Source organism: Phycodurus eques, chromosome 14, assembly GCF_024500275.1.
Source record: "Phycodurus eques isolate BA_2022a chromosome 14, UOR_Pequ_1.1, whole genome shotgun sequence".
Taxonomy (NCBI): Eukaryota; Metazoa; Chordata; class Actinopteri; order Syngnathiformes; family Syngnathidae; genus Phycodurus; species Phycodurus eques.
Window position 1 is genome coordinate 16573190 of NC_084538.1, and position 21016 is coordinate 16594205.

General features: G+C 42.2%; 2 protein-coding genes across 7 annotated transcripts; both read left to right on the forward strand.

Moving 5' to 3' along the window:
- The first annotated feature begins 228 nt into the window (after window positions 1-228).
- Window positions 229-11713, forward strand: gale (UDP-galactose-4-epimerase). Of its 6 annotated transcripts, XM_061696721.1 has the most exons (13): window positions 229-301; window positions 488-628; window positions 3091-4094; window positions 4586-4709; window positions 4790-4905; window positions 6595-6708; window positions 6899-7075; window positions 7163-7276; window positions 7359-7425; window positions 9250-9335; window positions 10744-10821; window positions 10945-11059; window positions 11156-11713. In XM_061696721.1, exons 4-13 carry the CDS (start codon window positions 4589-4591, stop codon window positions 11218-11220), a joined length of 1053 nt encoding a protein of 350 aa, XP_061552705.1. In that variant the 5' UTR covers window positions 229-301; window positions 488-628; window positions 3091-4094; window positions 4586-4588; the 3' UTR covers window positions 11221-11713. The 6 variants fall into 6 exon arrangements, with proteins under 6 accessions (XP_061552705.1, XP_061552703.1, XP_061552704.1 ...); XM_061696719.1 differs by lacking the exon at window positions 3091-4094 and having other exon boundaries at window positions 234-301; window positions 4566-4709; XM_061696720.1 differs by lacking the exon at window positions 3091-4094 and having other exon boundaries at window positions 237-301.
- A 343-nt stretch (window positions 11714-12056) lies between these two features.
- On the forward strand, window positions 12057-18285 carry zbtb8a (zinc finger and BTB domain containing 8A). The gene is made up of 4 exons (XM_061696466.1): window positions 12057-12218; window positions 14283-15163; window positions 15268-15434; window positions 17508-18285. The coding sequence occupies exons 1-4, from the start codon at window positions 12154-12156 to the stop codon at window positions 17820-17822; spliced, it is 1428 nt and encodes a 475-aa protein (XP_061552450.1). The 5' UTR covers window positions 12057-12153; the 3' UTR covers window positions 17823-18285.
- The last annotated feature ends 2731 nt before the right edge of the window (window positions 18286-21016 follow it).

The following is a 21016-nucleotide window of genomic DNA, read 5'->3' on the forward strand; positions in this document are numbered from 1 at the left end:
TAGTAACAGTTCATATATTTTGGATGTTCTCAAGCGAGATTTGTCATGTTTACTGTAATTGAGATGACGTATCCACTGAATTAATTTTTTTTCCCCCCTCCCCCTACTTGAAACGTGGCACTTCTCCTGTCCTTCACTGCCATGTCATCGCAGTCCCAGTTGGCGGCTTGCTTACAATCACCTCTGTGTGAATGGCCAAGGACTCGGCTTCGTTTCCGTACGAGCTGACGTCAGTGGCATGTGACGCCCCCAAAGGAAAGGAACAGGAGGGGAAGACCATCAACCAACTCTGGAGTTTATGGTGAAACTTTCAAAATAAAACGTTTTTCAAAACGTCTTTATGGAGTATATCGCTATTTTACCAAATTTTAAAAATGTTTTAAATATGAAATAAGAGTAATTAATTTATATTCTTTTAAGATTACGTGAATTTAGTTTAATTAAAGTGGGATTTTTAAGCCTGTCTCTATTTTGAAAATACTCACAGAGAAGTTACGTTTCAATCGTGAACTTGACTCCAGTTGACGTCTAACAGGAAGAAGACATCCGCAGGAGGCAAATATTTGGTCACGTACACTTTACATGCTACATTTTCATCTCATTTCACGACCACCGGAAGATTATCCCAGTGAGTATTTCCACTCGAAAGAAGCGTGGAGTATTTTTTTGTGGTTTTCTTACCAGTTGTAGGCTACCTTTCCCTCTACCTAATTGGTCAGCCAAGATATATTCATTGGGATGATGACCCTTATTTAAAATAAATGCCACATTTGGCAAATGCCTCTAATGCCAACGATTGGCTGACTAAACAGACCATTGGACATGAGACTTCACAGTTGCATATATATCCTTATTTGTTTCACAAATATCATTCCCACAACTTTAAAACTGTATAATTGTGGACAAATGAGTCACCGAAGTTGAGTTACAGGTGGGGAGGACTTGCCGTGCTCGGCGCTGCAGCTTTGCTTCGCTTTCTGTTATAGTCTTTTTGCGGCATAATCCTGAAGACAGTACGTAGGCTTTGCCCATCTTGGAGTGGTGTTTTCAAGCGAAAAGACAAACAGCACCGATTGTACTGTGACGAGATGCCATTACGCCGGCTGCAGCAGCGTCGCTTAGTGTTGTTACGTTCACGAACGTTTCGTTCAGAAGAACGAATCTTTTTAGTGAACGAACTGAACCGAATCGGTTTATGACATGATTCGTTCTTTTAGCTTCGCGAGTCTGCAGGGAACGGAAACGGAACTGTGGAAGCGTTCTGTCCCTCACTTCTGAATCCTCGGCGAATGACCAATAAGCAGCCAGCGTGCAGTCGGGGGCGGGACTTCATTCAACGTACTGTCGTGTGATTTGCGATTCGCCAGCGTTGTCACTCACTTAGGCGAATGACCAATGAGCAGCCAGCGTCAGGGAGCGCCGTGCAGGCGGGGGAGGGACTTAGGTGAACTGGTGTACTGAGGAACTGAAGAGTGATTCGTTCGTTGAACTTCTTCGTTTGTGATCCGCTAAGGAGCGATGTACTAGTACGATGAGTGATTCGTTTGCGCAAGGAACGACGTACTACGCAGTGAACGTACTCATGAGCGTTATTAACCGCAAGTCGTGATGTCCTCGCGGGAATAGCTTTCACTAGCAGCTTCAAGCTAACGGCTAATTTTTGAGTCAGTCAAGCACACGAATTTAAAATAAATGTAAATTGATAATAAATGTATATAAGTACACATACATAGCATTCCCTCTGTGTCTCTGTCATTCGTAAAGCTTTTTATTTTATAATAATAATAAATTAAACTTCTATAGCGCTTCTCAAGACACTCAAAGATGCTTTCCACTAATCAGATGACAATTACAGTAAGGTGAGTGAGCAGAAAGCCCGGGTGCCGGTTGCTGGCGTCAGCGACCTTCCACCGCGGTGGAATGCAGAAAAGTCACGCCGGCTGGCGAGCGCCTAGCTGGACGTCAGGGGACGCGGAAGGGTGGTCGGTAGCTGAGCCCGCTGCGTGCATGTTCACGACTCACAACCGAAACCCGGTGTTCGAGCGCTTGCTGAGAAAGAGATTGGTAGGTGATCATTTGGCCATTTTTATATATATAAAAATAATCTCCCCGCCTTTGCTAGTTTACAATACATGACAACAACAACGCATAGTCCTTCAGTGAACGTGTTGAGTGACCGTGAACCTCAGGGATGGATCCTTAACTGAATGAGGAAGCAGCTGAATGATTTTGTGGAAAAAGAACTGAACGATTCTGGGAACGAACCTTCAGAATTGATCAGTTCTTTTTAATGAACTGATTCGCATGATTCAGTACACTCAAAAGAACTGCCGTGCCCATCACCATGGTCACTGGCGTGGGGAAGGATCGATACTGTCTTAAATGTCGATGTCACTGATACCAGAAGATCGAATCTCAAAATGAAGTATTGATACTTTAGTCATTTGCAGGAACCACACGAAAGGTGTACGTGGCGCATGTTTTCATAAAAAAACATAAATAAATGCTTAACGGTGTGAGGGGTTCAAAAGTTTTTTTTTAAAAAAAACGTCTACATGACTTACTTATGGGGAGGCACAGTGGACGACCGGTTGGCATATCTGCCTCACAGTTCTGAGGTTGCGGGTTTAAATCTGGCCTCGCCTGTGTGGAGTTTGCATGTTCTCCCACTGCCTGTGTGGCTTTTCTCCGGGTTCGCCGGTTTTCTCCCACATCACAAAAACATGTCAGGATGATTGGAAAAAAACCCTTAATTGGTGTGAATGTGAGTGCAAATGCTTTTTTGTTAACAGCCATTGCGCCAAAGCGATAATGCATTTAAAAATAAAACTGTTGTTATGACGTATTGACCTATTCAAGGCTCTAATTTCTTCATATCAAATAATCAATTTTTAAATATTTTTTTTAAATATGGCATATTTAGAGTTATAGTCATCATAACACTACTGCTTGCATTGTTCATAGAGGGCATTTTGAAAAAACTACTATATTTATGGATGGGTGTGAAGCTGCTGAACATTTTGAGAGGTTGAAAAAAAATATATATACTTATGACACTTTTAAGAGCTTGTGCATTTTTTGTGTGCGTAGATCGACCGGTAAATCGAGAGCTTCGCCTTTCGGCTCAGCTCCTTCTTTACCACAATGGATCGATACAAAGTCCGCATCACTGCAGATGCTGCGGCGATCCGCCTGTCGATCTCCCGTTCCATTCTTCTCTCAGTCGTGAACAAGACCCAAAGATACTTGAACTCCTCCACTTGGGGCAGGATCTCATCCCCGACCCGGAGAGGGCACGCCACCCATTTCCGACTGAAGACCATGGTCTGAGATTTGGAGGTGCTGATTCTCATCCCAGCCGCTTCACACTCAGCCGCGAACTGCTCCAGTGAGAGTTGGAGATCACGGATTGATGAAGCTAACAGAACCACATTATTTGCAAAAAGCAGATTTTGCAATACTGAGGCCGCCAAACCGGACCCGCTCTACGCCTTGGTTGCGCCTTGAAATTCTGTCCATGAAAATGATGAACAGAGTCTGTGACAAAGGGCAGCCTTGGCGGAGTCCAACCCTCACCGGAAACGAGTCCGACTGACTGCCGGATATGCGGACCAAACTCTGACTCCGGTCGTACAGGGACCGAACAGCCCGTATCAGGGGGTTCGGTACTCCATACACCTGAAGCAGCCCCCACTAACCTCTTGAGGGACACGGTTGAACGCCTTCTCCATGTCCACAAAACACATGTAGATTGGTTGGGCGAACTCCCATGCACCCTCGAGGACCTTGCCGAGGGTGTAGAGCTGGTCCACTGTTCCACGGGCAGGACGAAAACCACATTGCTCCTCCTGAATCTGAGATTCGACTTCCCGACGGACCCTCCTCTCCAGCACCCCTGAATAGACCTTACCAGGGAGGCTGAGGAGTGTGATCCCCCTGTAGTTGGAACACACCCTCCGGTGCCCCTTCTTAAAAAGGGGGACCACAACCCCAGTCTGCCAATCCAGAGGCACTGTCCTCGATGTCCACGCGATGTTGCAGAGGCGTGTCAACCAGGACAGCCCCACAACATCCAGACCCTTTAGGAACTCAAGGTATACCGCGGTTTTAAAAAGTAATAGTTTCAAAAGTGCTAACATTTTCCATCAGTTATATTATTAGCTGTTTTTTGTTTTGTTTTTGAGTCATCAGTGAATTCAGTGACATGACACCTGCCCCTCCTGTTGTATGTGTGAGCAAGTCTGTGAGGGTACTGCAGCTTGGTGAAGGAAGAATATCACATTTACAACGGCACCGTCCATCCAGTGGTCATAAATTCGAGCCCAGGGCTGGTCCATGTATAATTTATTTTTTAGATTAAAAAAACAAACGAGAAAACACCAAATTATTTAGAGGGGGGGGGGGGGTGAACGAAATAAGCCTATCGATGCAACTGCTGTAACCCAAAATTTATATTCCACAGTTGGCATGTTGCATCATAAAACAAAGTTAGTTGTACCTTTAAAATTGAACATATATCCTGTTTTCCCCAGAGCAGCTTGAATGATGATGATGATGATGAGTAGGTGCTAAATTTGACATACAGAGAATGGCAGAGAAGGTGCTGGTCACAGGCGGTGCAGGCTACATTGGAAGTCACTGTGTGCTGGAGCTTATTGACGCAGGCTACCAGCCAATTGTGGTTGATAATTTCAGCAATGCTGTAAGAGGTAAGCTGCGATAGGTGTATGTGTTTTTCGCCAGTTATGATTATATGTGTTCACAATGCATGTATGTGTTGTGAATGTAGGAGAAGGGGGTATGCCGGAGAGTATACTTAGGATAGAGAAGTTGCGGGACACCAGCATTGAGTTTTATGAACTCGACCTTCTGGACAGAGCCGGCCTGGATGGACTTTTCAAAAAGGTTAGTGCGTTCATCCAACACAATTCATCCAAGTACCTGAATTCTACAATTTACGGTACTCTTTACTGGCCCCAAATTTATAAAAATACATCATTAATTGCTGCTATATTTATTTACTACATTTAATGCAGAGCACCAAAATAATGATACTTATATATAATGATAATTATAGTATAAACACGTGCAGCACTGTGGATTAGAGGTTAGCACGTCTACCTCACAGGTCTCTTCCAATTTTGGCTGTGTTTGCATGTTCTCTCCGTGCTTACCGTAATTGCTCGTGTATAATACGCTCTTGAGTATATTGCGCACCCCCAAAGTGGACCTCAAAAATCAGGAAAATGTGTCTACCTATGTATAATGCGCACCATCCATTTGCTGCGATCCATATGCTCAAAACATTACGGATTATCTGTGTTTTAGTAGGTTTTACCAATAATTATTCTGCTCTGTGTGCATGCACTAATGTAATTGTTACTTTGTTCTTCATTATCTTAAGTTTGATAGTGCTAATAGCGAGCACACTTTCCCTCCGCTGTGCTATATTCTGATACAGTTCCTCCATTTCTGGAAACTGTGCCACTTTCCCACATCCCGAAGGTCTTGCATGTGCTTTTTCTCTGAGGCTTTTGTGCTTTGATTTCCTCCACAATCTCACGTTCGATTGATTCACATTGGACTGCCGCACTGCTCGACAGTTTCCTACATCTTTAACTACATTTATTACTTTTTGTTTAAAGGTGATTGAGTAACAACACCTGATAGTAGATATTTCCTACTTTAGGTTTAAGGTAAAACAAACTCACGAGTGAGCACTTATACCATCTATTGCAGTAGCAACAGATAACAATAGGAATATGGCGGCTGACACGAGGACGTCAGGATGCTCCGTTGAGCAGCGCCCATTTATCGTCGTAATACTATATAAAAATGTGTAAATGTGAATGAAAGTATACACCTTTTTCACACCACCTAGGTGGCAGTATACAGTTATACCATTTATACCTATGAATAACACGCACTATTGATTTTTGATGATTTTTTTTTTTTTTTTTTTTTTAGGGGAAGAATATGCATTATACACAAGGAATTGTAGTACATCTGTTTTCTCCGGGTGCTCCTGCTTCCTCCTGCATTCCAAAACATGCATATTGGGCTCATTTAAAACTCTATACTCCCTACACCACAGATGTGAATGTGAATGGTGTTTTGTCTATGTGTGCCCTGTGATTGGCTGGCAACCAGTCCAGGGTGTACCCCTGCTCTCACTCAAAAGGCAGTACTTTGCAAAGTGTGGGACAGTCAGGCTCCCATCAAAATGTAATGACTGGGTCCTTCAAGGGAATCAAAAAATCATATTAGAATATAAAATTTTAACAATTTAAAACTCATTCCTTTTTTTCAGATCAGATAATTTTTTAACATATTCCAGTGTATCTAGAATATTTGATCGCTACAAATCATGCATAATTCTCCTTTGCGTATTTCCGTTGTACGGAAATCATCTTTAATATCTGCCCTCCTTAAAAACCTTTTTTTTTCTTTCTTATAGCAAATATCACTTCTCTCACAGTAAGGACTAAAAACATGTTCTCAAATTGTTGTGCCTCCCTTTTAATTCTTTCTTTTTTTGGGTTATTCTGTGAAGACAATTTAACTTGAATAACTGAAATCTAATGTGCATCACAGTATTCTTTCAGTGCTGTGATCCACTTTGCTGGCCTGAAGGCTGTTGGAGAGTCCACGCAGCAGCCATTACACTATTACAGGGTCAACCTTATCGCCTCCATGAACCTGCTTGAGGTCAGTTAAACCAAACTCAATCTGCACTGTGATGTGAGCACAGTTTGATTGCAAACAACATGTTAATCTAACCTTGTATGTTCAAATAGCCAACTAGACCCCGCACTTGTAGCTTGATTAAGTGTATGCTCGCCAAGCCTCAGTTGTGTTGCATGTGTGTCATGATTGCGTGCAACCGCATGTGCTGCAGGTGATGCAGGCTCACGGGGTGCACAATCTGGTGTTTAGCAGCTCGGCTACAGTGTACGGAGAACCCCAGCGTCTGCCCATTGACGAGCAGCACCCCGTCGGCAACTGTACAAACCCTTATGGCAAGACCAAGTACTTCATAGAGGAGATGATCAAGGACCACTGTAAGGCCGAGAAGGTACTGAGCTGGAGGTAGAGAGACGTTCACATGTGCATTCAGGAACTGAGTTCGTCTTTACGTGTGCTGTGTGTTCTATGTGAGCAGAATTGGAATTCAGTCTTGCTGCGATATTTCAACCCCATCGGTGCTCATTCCTCTGGCCTCATCGGAGAGGACCCTCAGGGTATCCCCAACAACTTATTGCCATATGTCGCTCAGGTACATGCACACTATGATTTGTCTTTTTACTAGTTGCAGAAGATGATGTATGGTGTGGTATCACTTCATGTCTTTATCATAGGTTGCTGTTGGGAGAAGGAAGTGCCTCAGCATATTTGGAAACAACTATGACACACTGGACGGGACAGGTATCAAATATCACATTTTTACCTGGCTTAAGGCAGGCTACACATATAGCAATTTTTAATATATTTTCAGATTTTTTTTTTTTAATGTGAGCGACCCCACACGACAAGGAAAAAAATCATCATGCATGTTCTTGCTGCTGTGGCAATTTCGTGTTGTTGTGATGACAAACACAGCACACCACACATAAAATGGTACCTCCACTGACAATTGTGACTCTTCCCCCTACGCCAAGCCAAATATCTGCCTAGTACCAAGACTGACCTATGAGTCGCAGCATAGATGTGGTTTTATGTTTTATGTCTTTGTTTTAAGGTTGTTTTTTTTTGTGGGTGGGGGGGGGGGTATTGTTTTTTGTGACATTTGCCTGTTGAGAAACAATGTTGGTCCTCTTTATGTTCCACTTATACAGTATTGAGGACTGGCAATAAATTCATACCGTACCATACAAAGAAGAAAGAGTAGTAGCAGTCGTGGTAAAAATAGAAAAAGGTAGGCGAACTGTTAGCTTATCTGGTAACTGCATTGCAGTTGTGAACTTTTCTCCTCGTCATTTCTACTGTGGTGACTTTCTTGGGAGACCCATTTTACAAAAATTCCACATAACCAGTCGCTCCTCCATTTGTAAATCCGGCAACAGCGCGAGCTTGAGGTCGCTTTCTACTTGACTATCGTTCTGTTTAACGTCACAATTACAGAGTCCGTGGCTCGACCAAACTTGGTGTTGACCACACACATAAGGATTTGCTATCAGAAATATTGAACAGGTTTACAGTATTTCTCAATTGTTAAAACACAAAACCCTATTGTCTGTGGTGCCACTTATTGAAATTATCACTCTTATGGTAGAACCTTAAGCACGTTTCACATAGTTAGACGCAACTTGCCAACATATTTTCACCCACTTAAACACATTTTGCACTCTGATGCACGTGTTGCATAATGGTAAGCACAGGTAGTAAAAGTGAAACTCTACTAAAGCACCGTTGTCTCAACTTAAACACAGCAACTCAAAACTGTTCACACTTGTGGCTAATGATGTGAAGAACCCAATATAAAACAGTTCAGTGAGCACTAGTTTTTGAAATTTAACTATGGCTCGAGACAATCAGAGAGACAGAGTAAGCATAAGAGGTGCTCGAGGAGGACGTGAGAGAGAGAGTAGGTATTGTATTAGACAAAGGACAATTATGGATTTCAGATGAAATACGCGTAACTTTTGTAGACCGTGCCCTTTTCCTCGGTTTGACAATGAGAGAAATGAGAATGCAGTGAGTGCAGCTCAACCTGAGCAGATGCACTGTGTCCACCATAGTCCAAAAATTCAAACACGTGAACGAGTAGTCCTACTTGCTTTTTTTCCACTACGTACGTTTACATTATGTCTCTATACAGAGCTGTACACAAAAAGGTATGCATGTATGTGCGTACACACATACACATACAGTGTGTTTGCGTATGCGTTTGCAGGAACAATAAGGGGTTTTGTGAATTTAGCTTGAATTTTTGGATTTGTGTTGAAGGTATTGCAAAAATGGGTGTCAGTTTCAAGAAATGTGTTTTAGCAACTAAGAAAAACTGTAACATTTAAGATTGTCAGCCGAGATTGTTTTCTCCGCAATTCGGGAAGGAAAATCACTCTTACTATAATCCACACAACAGGATAATCAATCAGGATAATCTTTAAGATTAGAGTCTTTGACAATTGGACCTGACTTTGATGGGAAATGCTCAAATTCGGCCCGTATTGGTATGTGTGTAACATGCTTTAAAGAAATCTTTTTTCAGTATTTTAATCTAATTTGTCATGTATTTTTTCTTTCAAGGTGTGAGAGATTATATTCATATTGTCGATTTGGCAAAGGGACACATAGCTGCGCTGAAGAAGCTGGAGGACAACTGTGGGTGCAAGGTAACAAAACAGGAAAAGGTGCAGCTTTCTCATGAGAATGCTGTAGCAGAATATCTTTGCTTTTTTTTAAAAAAATAAAATAAAAAAAAACATACACAGTGTTGACTGACACAGGTGGGTTACATTCAGTCGTTTTCCACTCTAATCCGGGAGGCGGTGGTAATGCAAAGTGGTTGACAAAAACCTCTCTGACCATGTCAAACAAATTTAACACAAACAAAAGTTACAGTACTGGTTCTCAATTGTAGGAATGGGAAACAAAGGATGCAGACCATACCAACCATAACAGTTTTAACAGTCTGGATTATTATGATATAAAATCCCCAGTGGCCGCTTTTATATAAGAGGCTGTTTGAACACTGCTGTAAATCGTGTTTGCACCCAAAGTAATAGCATTTCTGATGCAATCAAATAAACAAATGAAAGGCAACTTCAACCTGGAATGGACGTTGAATATTTAACTGCTCCTACGGTGGTGACATAATCCAAAATTGCAAGCAAGTTGAAACGAGCTACTGTCTATAAATTTACCCAATGTACACACAGTATTGAAGTCATAATTACAGTAAATATTTGTATGAAAAACATTTGTTGGCCTTAAACATAAAATAATTAAATGAAAACCAGTAAATACAATACTAACTGAGCATGGCTTTTTGCACTGCATGAAAACGTATTTTTACGAGATATGTTAACCTCAAAATGTTGTATGTTGGTACCATTGTAAAGTGAGGATCCCCTGTAATTTTTACAACCTGTCTGTGACCGACGCAAAATGGCTCTGTGACCCACTTGTGGGTACCAACCCACCAGTTGAGAATCGCTGAGTTAGAGAATTTGACACAGGTTTTGTATTGGATTTCATTTGATGGTGCATGTCCAGTTAATTGTGTTGAGTATGCGTGTAGGATATGCATTAATGCACTGATTCCCAACCAGTGTGCCATGAAAGATCATCCAATTTCACTTGATAAATGTGAAAGCACACCCATACATACAAACGGCACCTGTTGACTAATAGTATAGAGACATGGCAAGGTACTGAGGATCCTGGGCAAGGACAGACTTTGCTAGTTTACAATACATATAAATAAATGAATAAGCAAAGCTATGTCAAAATAAATAATAGCAAAATCTGTTAAAAGCTAAACCAAACAGGTGAGTCTTGAGCCTCCATTTAAAAGCATCAACAGTCTCTGCGTTCCAGATGCCCTCTGGCAGGTTGTATCAATGTCTTTGTTCAACGATCGATGCTAGCGACGTACTGCAAGTGCGGTGGCAGAGCCAATTTTTGTGATATTTTTGTTTGGTGGTGTGCCTCGGATTAATTCCTATGTAAAATACAGTATATGCCTTTGGTCAGTAAAGGTTGAGAAACGCTGCATTATTATTCTTATTATGTCTGCAGGTTTACAACCTAGGAACAGGAATAGGCTACTCTGTGCTCCAGATAGTAAATGCTATGAAGAAGGCCTCTGGGAAGGAAGTGAGTTACAGAGGAAGTCTTACCTCTTCAAAATAAAATCATTGTCTCATATTGATTAAACTCCGAACCGGTAATAAACCGCAATTTTCTGTAAATTGAAGGTGCCATCTTCTCTCTCTGTAGATTCCCTACGAGATTTCCCCCCGTCGAGAAGGAGATGCGGCATCCTGTTACGCTGACCCTCGCCTGGCTGAGAAGGAGCTCGGCTGGAAGGCTGACTTTGCACTGGAAAGAATGTGTAATTTTTTCCCACAACTTCCTCCTTTTAAAAGTTACATTTCAAAAAGTATCATACAGAAAACTGATATTGTAATCTGTATCTGTTTGCGTCTAGGTGAGGATATTTGGCGTTGGCAGTCGATGAACCCCACCGGATTTTCCAAAGAGGCAGCTTCCTGACCCCATTCCAGTTTATTAGAATTGCTAAACCAAAGGGCCAAAGCACACAGTTTTATTTTATTTTTTTCATATTAAGTAAGGGGATATGAATGATGGTTTTAACCAATTGGACAGGAAACATAAGACTTTGGTTATTGAAGTTGTTGTTTAAAATGAACCCTACATGCCTTAGTTGAGCAAATAGAAAATGTCATGGCTGCTAAAACAGTGATATTTTTTTAAAATGTTGAATATAATGTTATGGTATGTCTGCGGAAATTATTCTTATATACTCCAATAACTGTCAAGGGTGTGATTTTAAAATTCGATGTTGTATGGAAAAGGTGCCCTAATTAGGGTTAGCATCCCATCACTTGTAAAATGAGATTGTTGAAAACATCATTTTGTTTTTATCCGTGTCTCTTGCCTCCATATTGTTTGTTTGTTTGTTTTCTCTTTCTGTACTGATCTCCAAGCCATAATCATGAATAATAAAGTACTGTACATGAATACATTTTCTTGCATAAATTGAAGGTTTGTTTCACACATTTTGCGTAATCTAGCCGCCTAATGAAAACAAAGTGAGCATGTATTATTGTTGTCGTCAGCTTCCTTCGAACGTCAATACTTACACTTTCGAGGGCCACTCCAGATTGCTTTGGGAAATCTGCTACGTATTTTGAATACTATTGAAGGGTGTTGACATAATAGAAGTATTTTAATTCTTAACACAAATGAGATATTGTGCATGCAAAAGAATATCCTAAGCGCGGCGCTGGGGCTTTAAATGGCTCCTTGAACCCTCGGGCACCCAGTTAATAAAACACCCACGTCAGCACAGCGCTCCAGTCTCTCTCTCGCCGGGTTTCGGTCTTTAGGGCTGAGCAGGAAGTGGCTGACTGTGGACCCTGATCGACAGAAAAGGCCCCAAAAAAACTACAGGGAATCCAAAAAATGGATATTGTGACGGACGAGGGGGAGAACAGACTCTATCGGGCGTCGGGTGAAGCCAACCACCAGTGAGTATCGATGGATTTGTTCGCGGGTATCACGGCGAGGGGCGTAAGCGGGTCCTGACGAAGGCTCGCGCCGGGAGAGAGTCGCTGCATTCGGGTAAGCGAGGCAAATCCTCCCCGCTGCTCGCCGTGCTCCGGACCTCCAGCGAGAAGTATCACAGGGTGGGTGGTGGTGGTGGTGGTGGTGGGGGGGGGGGGGTTCCACTCGAATAAAAGCGGGTGTTTTAGCACGTATAACCCGTAGACGGGTTTTCCAAGAATACATATGAATACTAGCCACAAGTACGTTCTGTTCGGAGGTTTATTTTCCATTGTGTGCTGGTCGGAGCCTGAAGTGGGCGTCGCTCCAGGACACAGTGGGCTGTTCTGGTGCGCCACTGCCCGCGTTACCCTCACAAGGACTACCGCACTCATACGACGCTCTGCAGCTCCCACGCGTGGATGAGCTGTAATTTCAATATATTGACCTCATAATACGTTCCTCTGTTAAAGATTTGAGACTTCTGGGTCTAATACGGGCGGGTGGGTTATCGGGCGATGCAGGCTGGATCGCATAATTAATAATGAATGTGTGTCGTAGTCGACACGCGGATGGGAAAATAGGTTACTGTTAATAATAATAATTTTTAAAAAGTATAAATTTGGTTGAGTGTATTTAAAGATCGTGCCTCTTCACGATCTTGTATTGCCTCTCCCCATTCTGTAGAATGTTTGTGGCATCACATATTCGACGTGCAACGCGCCTCCATTAAGGGTGATTACAGGATTTGTCACCCGAAGCTCCCTGCCTGGTGTCGGGTGGAGCCCAGGAGATGACGCCGTTTGATTGAGGGCGGCTTTAGCCAATGGGCGTCCACAGTTAGGTCGACTATAGGCGGCGCGTCTGCAGGATAGTCCAAGTACAGACAACAGCATCGTTTAGGATTAGCAAGGTACATTTAGACGCATACTTTATACACACTGGCATAATCTAATGAAAATCATGACAAGTGTTATTTGTAGATAATGATGCTAAGTTTTCATGGACGCTTTAGAGAGGTGTTTATTTAACAATCGATATATGGTTGTGGTTACCAGTGGTGTACTGCATTTGGCCTAGGTAACCAACATGTGGTATTATTAACCCTTCTCACTGTAATGCAGTTGTTCTTTATATTGCTGCAAAAATGGCAGCTATGAACCACTGCGTTACCAATGGCCCTCACAATAGGCCCATTCATCCATGGGTCTTCCTTCCTTCCTTCCTTCCTTCTAGCCTAAAATCCATCGATTTTATTGATTAATTAATTAATTTATTTATTTTTAAACTGCTTCCTTTTCCGGGTCACACGGTTAGCGCCACCCCAGGACAGATAAAGCAGCGTACACACTTAACAAGTTAATTATTTTTATTTTATTTTATTTATTTATTTATTTTTGGGGGTAAATCTTCGAGATCCCACACATGACAAGGGGGGAAAATGGCATGTGTGTGCATACCGCTACCACTCTTAATGCGTCTGGTGTACTCGAGATTGCCAACACAGCACATCACGCACGTAGCGATATCTCCACTGATCATGTCTGTCATTGTACCAAGACTGATCTGCCTGAAAATACAAAGAAGTAAGAGTCGTAGTAGTAGAAGAAGAAATACAAGTATCTATCAACTATGGGCAATATATATGCTTAATTAACATAATATACAAGTTTTTGGATCATCTTTCCATCTCTGAACTTCCTGCCCCCTTAACCAAGTCTTTGGTCAAGACATGGCTCAATGTAATACAGACACATTTCTACTTTTACATCCTGTAGTATCATTTAAATAGCGTAAGTCAATCAAACTATTTGGCTCCAACACCCCATCTGTTTTATACAGCTCTTGTTTTTTTGGCTCATTAAATTGTACAAGTGGTCCTAAGTTCAAGGTGAACATGACAGCCATTAGACTCGATATGATGCCTCAAGAGTCCATAGTTTTGCTTCAGTCAACTGCAAACACTGCACATACATGTGCACTGAACCAAGTGCTTGATGCTAAGTGTAAGTGATGACGAAACTGTCATGCATTGTTGTGTCCTGCAGGCAGCCTCAGAGATGGTTCAACACGGCCGACATCACAGTGGCTCACCAAACCAACCTGCTAAAGCAGCTCAACCAGCAGAGACGTCAAGAGCTCTTCTGTGACTTCAGCGTGCTGGTGGAGGGCCACCTCTTCAGGGCCCACCGCAACGTCCTGTGCGCCAGCAGCGGCTACTTCCGCATGCTGCTGACCCAGGGCCCTGATGGCATCCCGGAGTCCGCTAATGCCACCTTTGACTCCTTCAGCCCCGAGATCTTCACAGTCATCCTGGATTTCATCTATTCGGGCCAGCTGGACCTCTCTGGTCAAAATGTGATTGAGGTGATGTCTGCGGCCAGTTACCTGCAGATGAACAATGTCATCAACTACTGCAAGAACTTCATCAAATCATCTTTGGACATCAGTGTGAAAGATGAAGACAGTGATCGTTGTCACAGCTTGTCAGAGACGTGCAGCTTTACCAGTGGGGCTGGAGAGGAGACTGTAGAGCAGCAGCAGCAACAGCAGGAGCCAGAACCACGTTCTGACAGTCCACCACCTGCACTTTGGACCAGGGACAGCTCCAGATCCCAGTCTAGCTACATGGGCAAGGACTCGGAGCAAGACATTTCAGGTTCAGCTCTGAAGACTGAGCCAAGTAGTCCCACCAATGAGCTCAACACAGAGTCAGAAGATCCCCAGGACCCTTTGTATACTCTGCCAGTGTCAGAGAGGCGGCGTACCAAAGGTGCAAATAAGAGGAAGGCGACCAACAGCACCCACTCTAACCAGCATGAAGACGAAGACATCCAGGAGGCCAGCACAGTAAAGGCGGAGAAGGCTGATGAGCTTTATGCCAATTTACCACCAATTGTGGGTGTTGTTGCACACTTTAATGACAATGGTAAGCATAATGCTGTGGAGAGAAATGAGATTGATATCAATAGGGCAAAAATGTTGATTCCATGGATTAACAAAAAGTGAACATCTTCTCCTTCTGCTTTACAGAATCCAATGCTATGCGCTTCAAATGCCCTTTCTGTACACACACGGTGAAAAGGAAGGCAGACCTAAAGCGTCACTTGCGCTGTCACACTGGTGAGAGGCCGTATCCCTGTCAAGCCTGCAGTAAGCGATTTACTCGCCTGGAGCACCTGCGCAGCCACTTTGAGACGGTATGGCAAAGGTTCAGGATTCTTTTTTTAAGGCAAAGGTACTGGGAAACCACCATGACCACCAGTAGAAAGATCGGTTCCCCTTTTGCAGCTAATACAGCTTCCAATCTTTAAGGAAAACTTACTTCAAGGTTTAAAAAAATCATTGTCCATTTGTCCAGATTGTCAGGCCGGGAGCTCAATCTCTGTTTTAGATCATCCCAAAGATGTTTGACAGGTTGAAGTCAGGACTCTTAATGGAAGAATTCCACCGCAAAGTCATCCCTAGCATGCCTCTAGGGACCTTGCTTTCCGCACTGGGGCACAGTCATGCTCGGAAAAAAAAGGCCCTTCCTCACACTTTTTGGAAGGTAAAAAAGAACAATTGGGATTGACGGGAGGAACTCAGCCTAACCTATAATTTGGCCATGTAGTATATACTGTATGTTGTTTCTAAACGGGGATCTCGTTTGTGTGCGCCCCGCATTTGAGATGCACAAAAATTAGCAGGGACACGTAAAGTACTATCAATCTGCGTTTTAGGATGCAGAGCTATGACTTACTACTCCGCCGTGGTGCTGGAAATCCGGCGTATGGATTTTTTTTGACGAGACAGGACTCTAGAGTGCGACTAATTTGGTCGTGTCTGCACCCTTATATCTGAATGGTGCAGCAAAAAAAAAAAAAAAAAGAGGGTGCGTACAGGTGCGCAATTTAAGGAGGAATTTTTTTTTTTAAATATATATATATATATATTTTTTTTGCGTTATTGTTCCAGATTGCTTAATTTATGTTAAAATGTTTTAAAATATCTCCCAGACCCCCCAACAGTGTTTTTTTTTTTGGTCACCTTTTTCATGCCTTTGGTGTTTGTGCATGCGTGTGCGTGCTTTTGAAATGCGGCCACTCGCATACTCAAAGCTTAGTTTTATGACGGCAAGCTGGTAGCTGCACAGTTACAGCATTGAGCGGCATAATTGGAATTAGTTACAAAGCCTGACGCCACCATGACGATTTGGGAACATTTTGGATTCAAGCCAGATGGACACGGCCATCCCACTAACACCAACGAGCAGATGTGTCAAATTTGTATGAAGTCACAACAAAGACAACACAACTTAAAACCTGAATGTGACAAAATCCATCCTAAACACAACCATCCCACACAATTTCTTCATGTGGGAACAAAAAACACGGTTGAACATTTCCCGGCAGCTTGCAGTTATGTAACTCTTTGCCCAAACAATGCAAATACAAATGTGACAGTGTGTACGTATGGTGTACGTATGTTCACATTACAGTATAGCGTTACTCGCTATTGTAAGAGATGTAGCCATTGAACATGGTGACAAAGCAGTGTTTAAAGAAAGGCTGCAGACTTTTGAAAAGTAGTACAAATCTTGAATCAAAACAAGTTGCTTTGATCTACTTGTTGTGTTGTTATTAATGTTTCCACATGGCACATTTTCCTAACCAACTGGAAACTTGATATTGTTCAGTATATTGCCTGTTAATGCATTAATGAGTGTTTATGCTGCTGCCAAATGTTCAAGTCCAATTTTGGTGAACAGAGCCTGAGTTTGTTTCATTTATATTTTTATCCAAGATATTTTATTTTGGTTATTGTTCTACATTACAGTGTCAGTGTTCATTATTCTTAGTGGCATAAAAACCATCAACGATACTATTGTTTGTCGTGATAATGTTTGGGAAAATATATCATCCTAAAATAAATTGCTATCGTGACAGGCCTAAACACATCATATATTCAAAGAGAGCAAGAAGCAATGGATAACACAAAAATATTATACAAACAGTATAAAAAATAGAGTAACAACCGTAATAAAAATCTGTAATATAGCGGGACCGCGACGCAAGAACCGTGATATAGCGGAGGATTACTGTATCCGTACTCCGTAATGATAAGTTACAGTAACTCATTGTTCCCTGGTTGGGACTCATTGTTTCCATGACCTGTGCATCCCAGGACTCACATAGTCTCAAGTGTAAAATGATCTGTGCTAAATAACACAGTAGCAGATATACCAAATTAAATGACGATATCCTGTGATGGGTGCGACTTGTTGTTTTTAGATTCATCAAGCCAGGAAGCTGGTGTGCAGGAGGTGCAAGTGTCCAGTGACTGAAGACTCCGGGCAGGTGGTGTGTGAGGGCACACGGCGTTACCGCATGTGCCCCCTGTGCGTCCACGAAGTGGGTCGCGATACTGTGCCCATGGAAAGTCTAGAGGGAAGCAACGAGGAGCCGGCTCTGTTACTGGGTGTGGATGGCGAGGAGGAGCAGAGTAACAGGGCCTGGATGGCAACCGATGATGATGACCTGGCCGAAGACTCGGGGGCTGACCTCATCATTCAACAAGTGGATGACAGTGATGAGGAGCTGCAGTGAAACTGGACCAAAGTGTGTGTATGTGTGTGGGCGCGCGCGTGTGTGTGTATATAACCTCATGACTTACTATGATATGCTGTATTATTCTTTTACTGTAATATAACTGGCTGATCAATTCTTTCAAAGCAATCTTTTTACTATTGTGACATCCTCCTTAAGTATATGCAGTATCTAAAGCATGCGTCTTGAGTGTTTCTTTTGCTGTGTTTAAGTACCAAATTGTTACATACAATTTTTGTATAAACAGAAAACTTTTTTCACTTTTGGAGACATTCCGCTCTGATAAAAGATAACAGTTGAACAAGATAAAACATAGAGGACTGTTTAATGTAGAACTGAACAATATGAACCCTTCTGTTTTTAACCATATGTCATCGCAAGTCTACCTTATAATATGCACTATGACATTGAGGCAATTCACATTGGTTTTTTTGGACACATTAAAGATATTTTTGTAGACTTCCATGACTGGAAATTTCATCCTAAAATCCATGGAGACTTTATATATCTAAAGTCTGATTTTTCTGTTGAAGTTACAATTCATAATATTACATGTAAAATACATTTTAACTGAAATGAATTGAATGGTGGCCGACTGGTTAGAGCGTCAGCCTCACAGTTCTGAGGACCCGGGTTCAATCCCCGGCCCCGCCTGTGTGGTGTTTGCATGTTCTCCCCGTGCCTGCGTGGTTTTTCTCCGGGCACTCCGGTTTCCTCCCACATCCCAAAAACATGCATTCATTGGAGACTCTAAATTGCCCGTAGGCGTGACTGTGAGTGCGAATGGTTGTTTGTTTCTATGTGCCCTGCGATTGGCTGGCAACCAGTTCAGGGTGTACCCCGCCTCCTGCCCGATGACAGCTGGGATAGGCTCCAGCACGCCCGCGACCCGAGTGAGGAGAAGCGGCTCAGAAAATGGATGGATGGATGAATTGAATGAAGTCTTGGGGAGTTAAGACCTTGAAGGGATACAGCAGTGGAGGACCGTGCATTTAGTACCTAGGCCTTTAGTCGTGACTAAACCGACAATCCACCTCTTAATACCACCCATATTAAGTCACAGTTAAAGAAAGCAAAGAATACTACACAAAAATGCAATATAAAAGTACACAACTATGCCACACACATCATCTGGAGCAGAATAATTATCTACAGAGATCCCAATTCCAATTAAGTTCGGATGGGGTGTAAAATAAAAAATGTAAATAAAAGAAATTATAAAACAATACAGCCGGCACAGTGGGCGACTGGTTAGCACATCTGCCTCGCATTTCTGAGGACCGGGGTTCAAATCCCAGCCCCGCCTGTGTGTTCTTCCTGTGCCTGGGTGGGTTTTCTCCGGGCACTCCGGTTTCCTCCCACATCCCAAAAAACATGCATGGTAGGTTGATTGGGGACTCTAAATTGCCCGTAGGTGTGAATGTGAGTGCGAATGGTTGTTTGTTTGTATGTGCCCTGCGATTGGCTGGTGACCAGTTCAAGGTGTACCCCGCCTCCCGCCTGAAGAGAGCTGGGATAGGCTCCAGCAGCCTGCGACCCTAGTGAGGATAAGCGGTAAAGGAAATGGATGGATGGATAAAAGAATACAATGAAAATCCTTATGAAGCTATATTCAATTGAATACAACAAGATATTTAATGTTCAAACTGATCAACTTGTTTGTTTGTTGTTGTTTTTTGCAAATGTTCACTCATTTTGAGTTTGATGCAAGTTGCAAAAAAAGATGGGACAGCATGTTGAACACCTTTCCTTTTAACAACACTCAACAATAAGTGTTTGAGAACCGAGGACAAACTGTGTTAACTGAAAAAGGTTTTCTGAAGTGTTTCTAAGCCCACATGGCAATATCCTTTACCCAATGATGCCGGTTTGAATGACGTGCCGTCTGAGGGATTGAAGGTCACAGGCATTTAATCTCGTCGTTTATGTGCGGAGATTTCTCCAGATTCTCTGAATATTTTATTGTTATGGACCGCAGATGATGAAATCCCTAAATTCCTTGCGATTGTGCGTTGACAAATTTAGTTTTTACACTGTTAGACTATTTGCTCATGCAGTTTTGTTCACAAAGTGAACTGCGGAATGTTCCAAACGGGTGTTTTTTTTTGTTTTTTTGTTTTTTGTAGCATTCTTCAACATTCCAAGTCTTTTGTTGCCCCTGTCCCATCTTTTTTTGGAACATATTGCAGGAATCACATTCAAAATGAGAGAACTATTTTCATGAGTGGCAGATTAGTGGGCCACTGGTTTTGCCATGATTCAAAATTTTAATCGCCTGTGCGCAGTGTTGCAAGGTCGCCGATTACAGCCAATCAAAATGCACAGGGCCGGGGTTAGCAAATGCGAAGGGTGTAGTGGCCTCAAGGGGGCGCCAGAAATCAGGTGAAACTGTTTTTAAATTAATATAAACAAATAAAAGAAGAGGAGCAAGGTCAACTATGAACAGTAGTTTAAAATCAGGTCACCTCGAGTCTCTCTCACTCCATTTTTCCCCCCACAGTGTGCGGGGCGATGCATTCAAAGCCCCTCGGAATTAACAGCGCTAACTACAACGGCACACGTATTGCTCTCACGCCCCGAACAGCAACACACAACAATAAACACACATAACAGTTTGGGAAATTTGGGTAAGGGCAATAAGAACTTGTAGATACATTAATTATTTAATGTTTAACTGAAACGTTGAAAAAACAACAGTGACGGCCTCATTTGTTGTGGAGAAAATTTTAAAATTAATAAATCTAAGGCTGGAGCTTGATGTTATAGAAATTACAAATTTGTGTATTATTTTTCTCTTTTACTACTTACACTTACTTACAATAACATATTTTCTCTTGTTATTTTCTCAGATATTTCTCAACAGCCTAAATATAATCAAAATGCACATTATAAGGCACTTAAAATTCCCTCATTGCGAGAGACAATTTTAAGGAATGAAACTTCTTGATGAACTGTCAAACTACTGTATGCTAAAATAAAATGAAAATGCCGTCGCTGAATCAATCTCTTTCAAGTGGGGAAGCTGCACATATTTGCAATAGCTTGACAACTAGCTTTTAACATGGAAAACATAGATTCAAATTTAAAGAGATGCTCAATTAATATTATTACAAATTATAATAACAAATACTCCCACCTTTGGCTAATTGGTTTACTGATCGCTCTCTGTTAGGGCAAATTTATTGATGTGACAG

What these genes read in the sequence shown, in the direction of transcription:
- gale (XM_061696719.1), top strand. Translation starts at nt 583, where the DNA reads ATGCTACATTTTCATCTCATTTCACGACCACCGGAAGATTATCCCA. An exon ending in ACCACCGGAAGATTATCCCA is followed by an intron (nt 629 to 4,565) that starts GTGAGTATTTCC and finishes GATGATGAGTAG; the next exon opens with GTGCTAAATTTGACATACAG. An exon ending in AGAAGGCCTCTGGGAAGGAA is followed by an intron (nt 10,822 to 10,944) that starts GTGAGTTACAGA and finishes CTCTCTCTGTAG; the next exon opens with ATTCCCTACGAGATTTCCCC.
- zbtb8a (XM_061696466.1), top strand. Translation starts at nt 12,154, where the DNA reads ATGGATATTGTGACGGACGAGGGGGAGAACAGACTCTATCGGGCGTCG. An exon ending in TCGGGTGAAGCCAACCACCA is followed by an intron (nt 12,219 to 14,282) that starts GTGAGTATCGAT and finishes TGTGTCCTGCAG; the next exon opens with GCAGCCTCAGAGATGGTTCA. An exon ending in TGCGCAGCCACTTTGAGACG is followed by an intron (nt 15,435 to 17,507) that starts GTATGGCAAAGG and finishes TGTTGTTTTTAG; the next exon opens with ATTCATCAAGCCAGGAAGCT.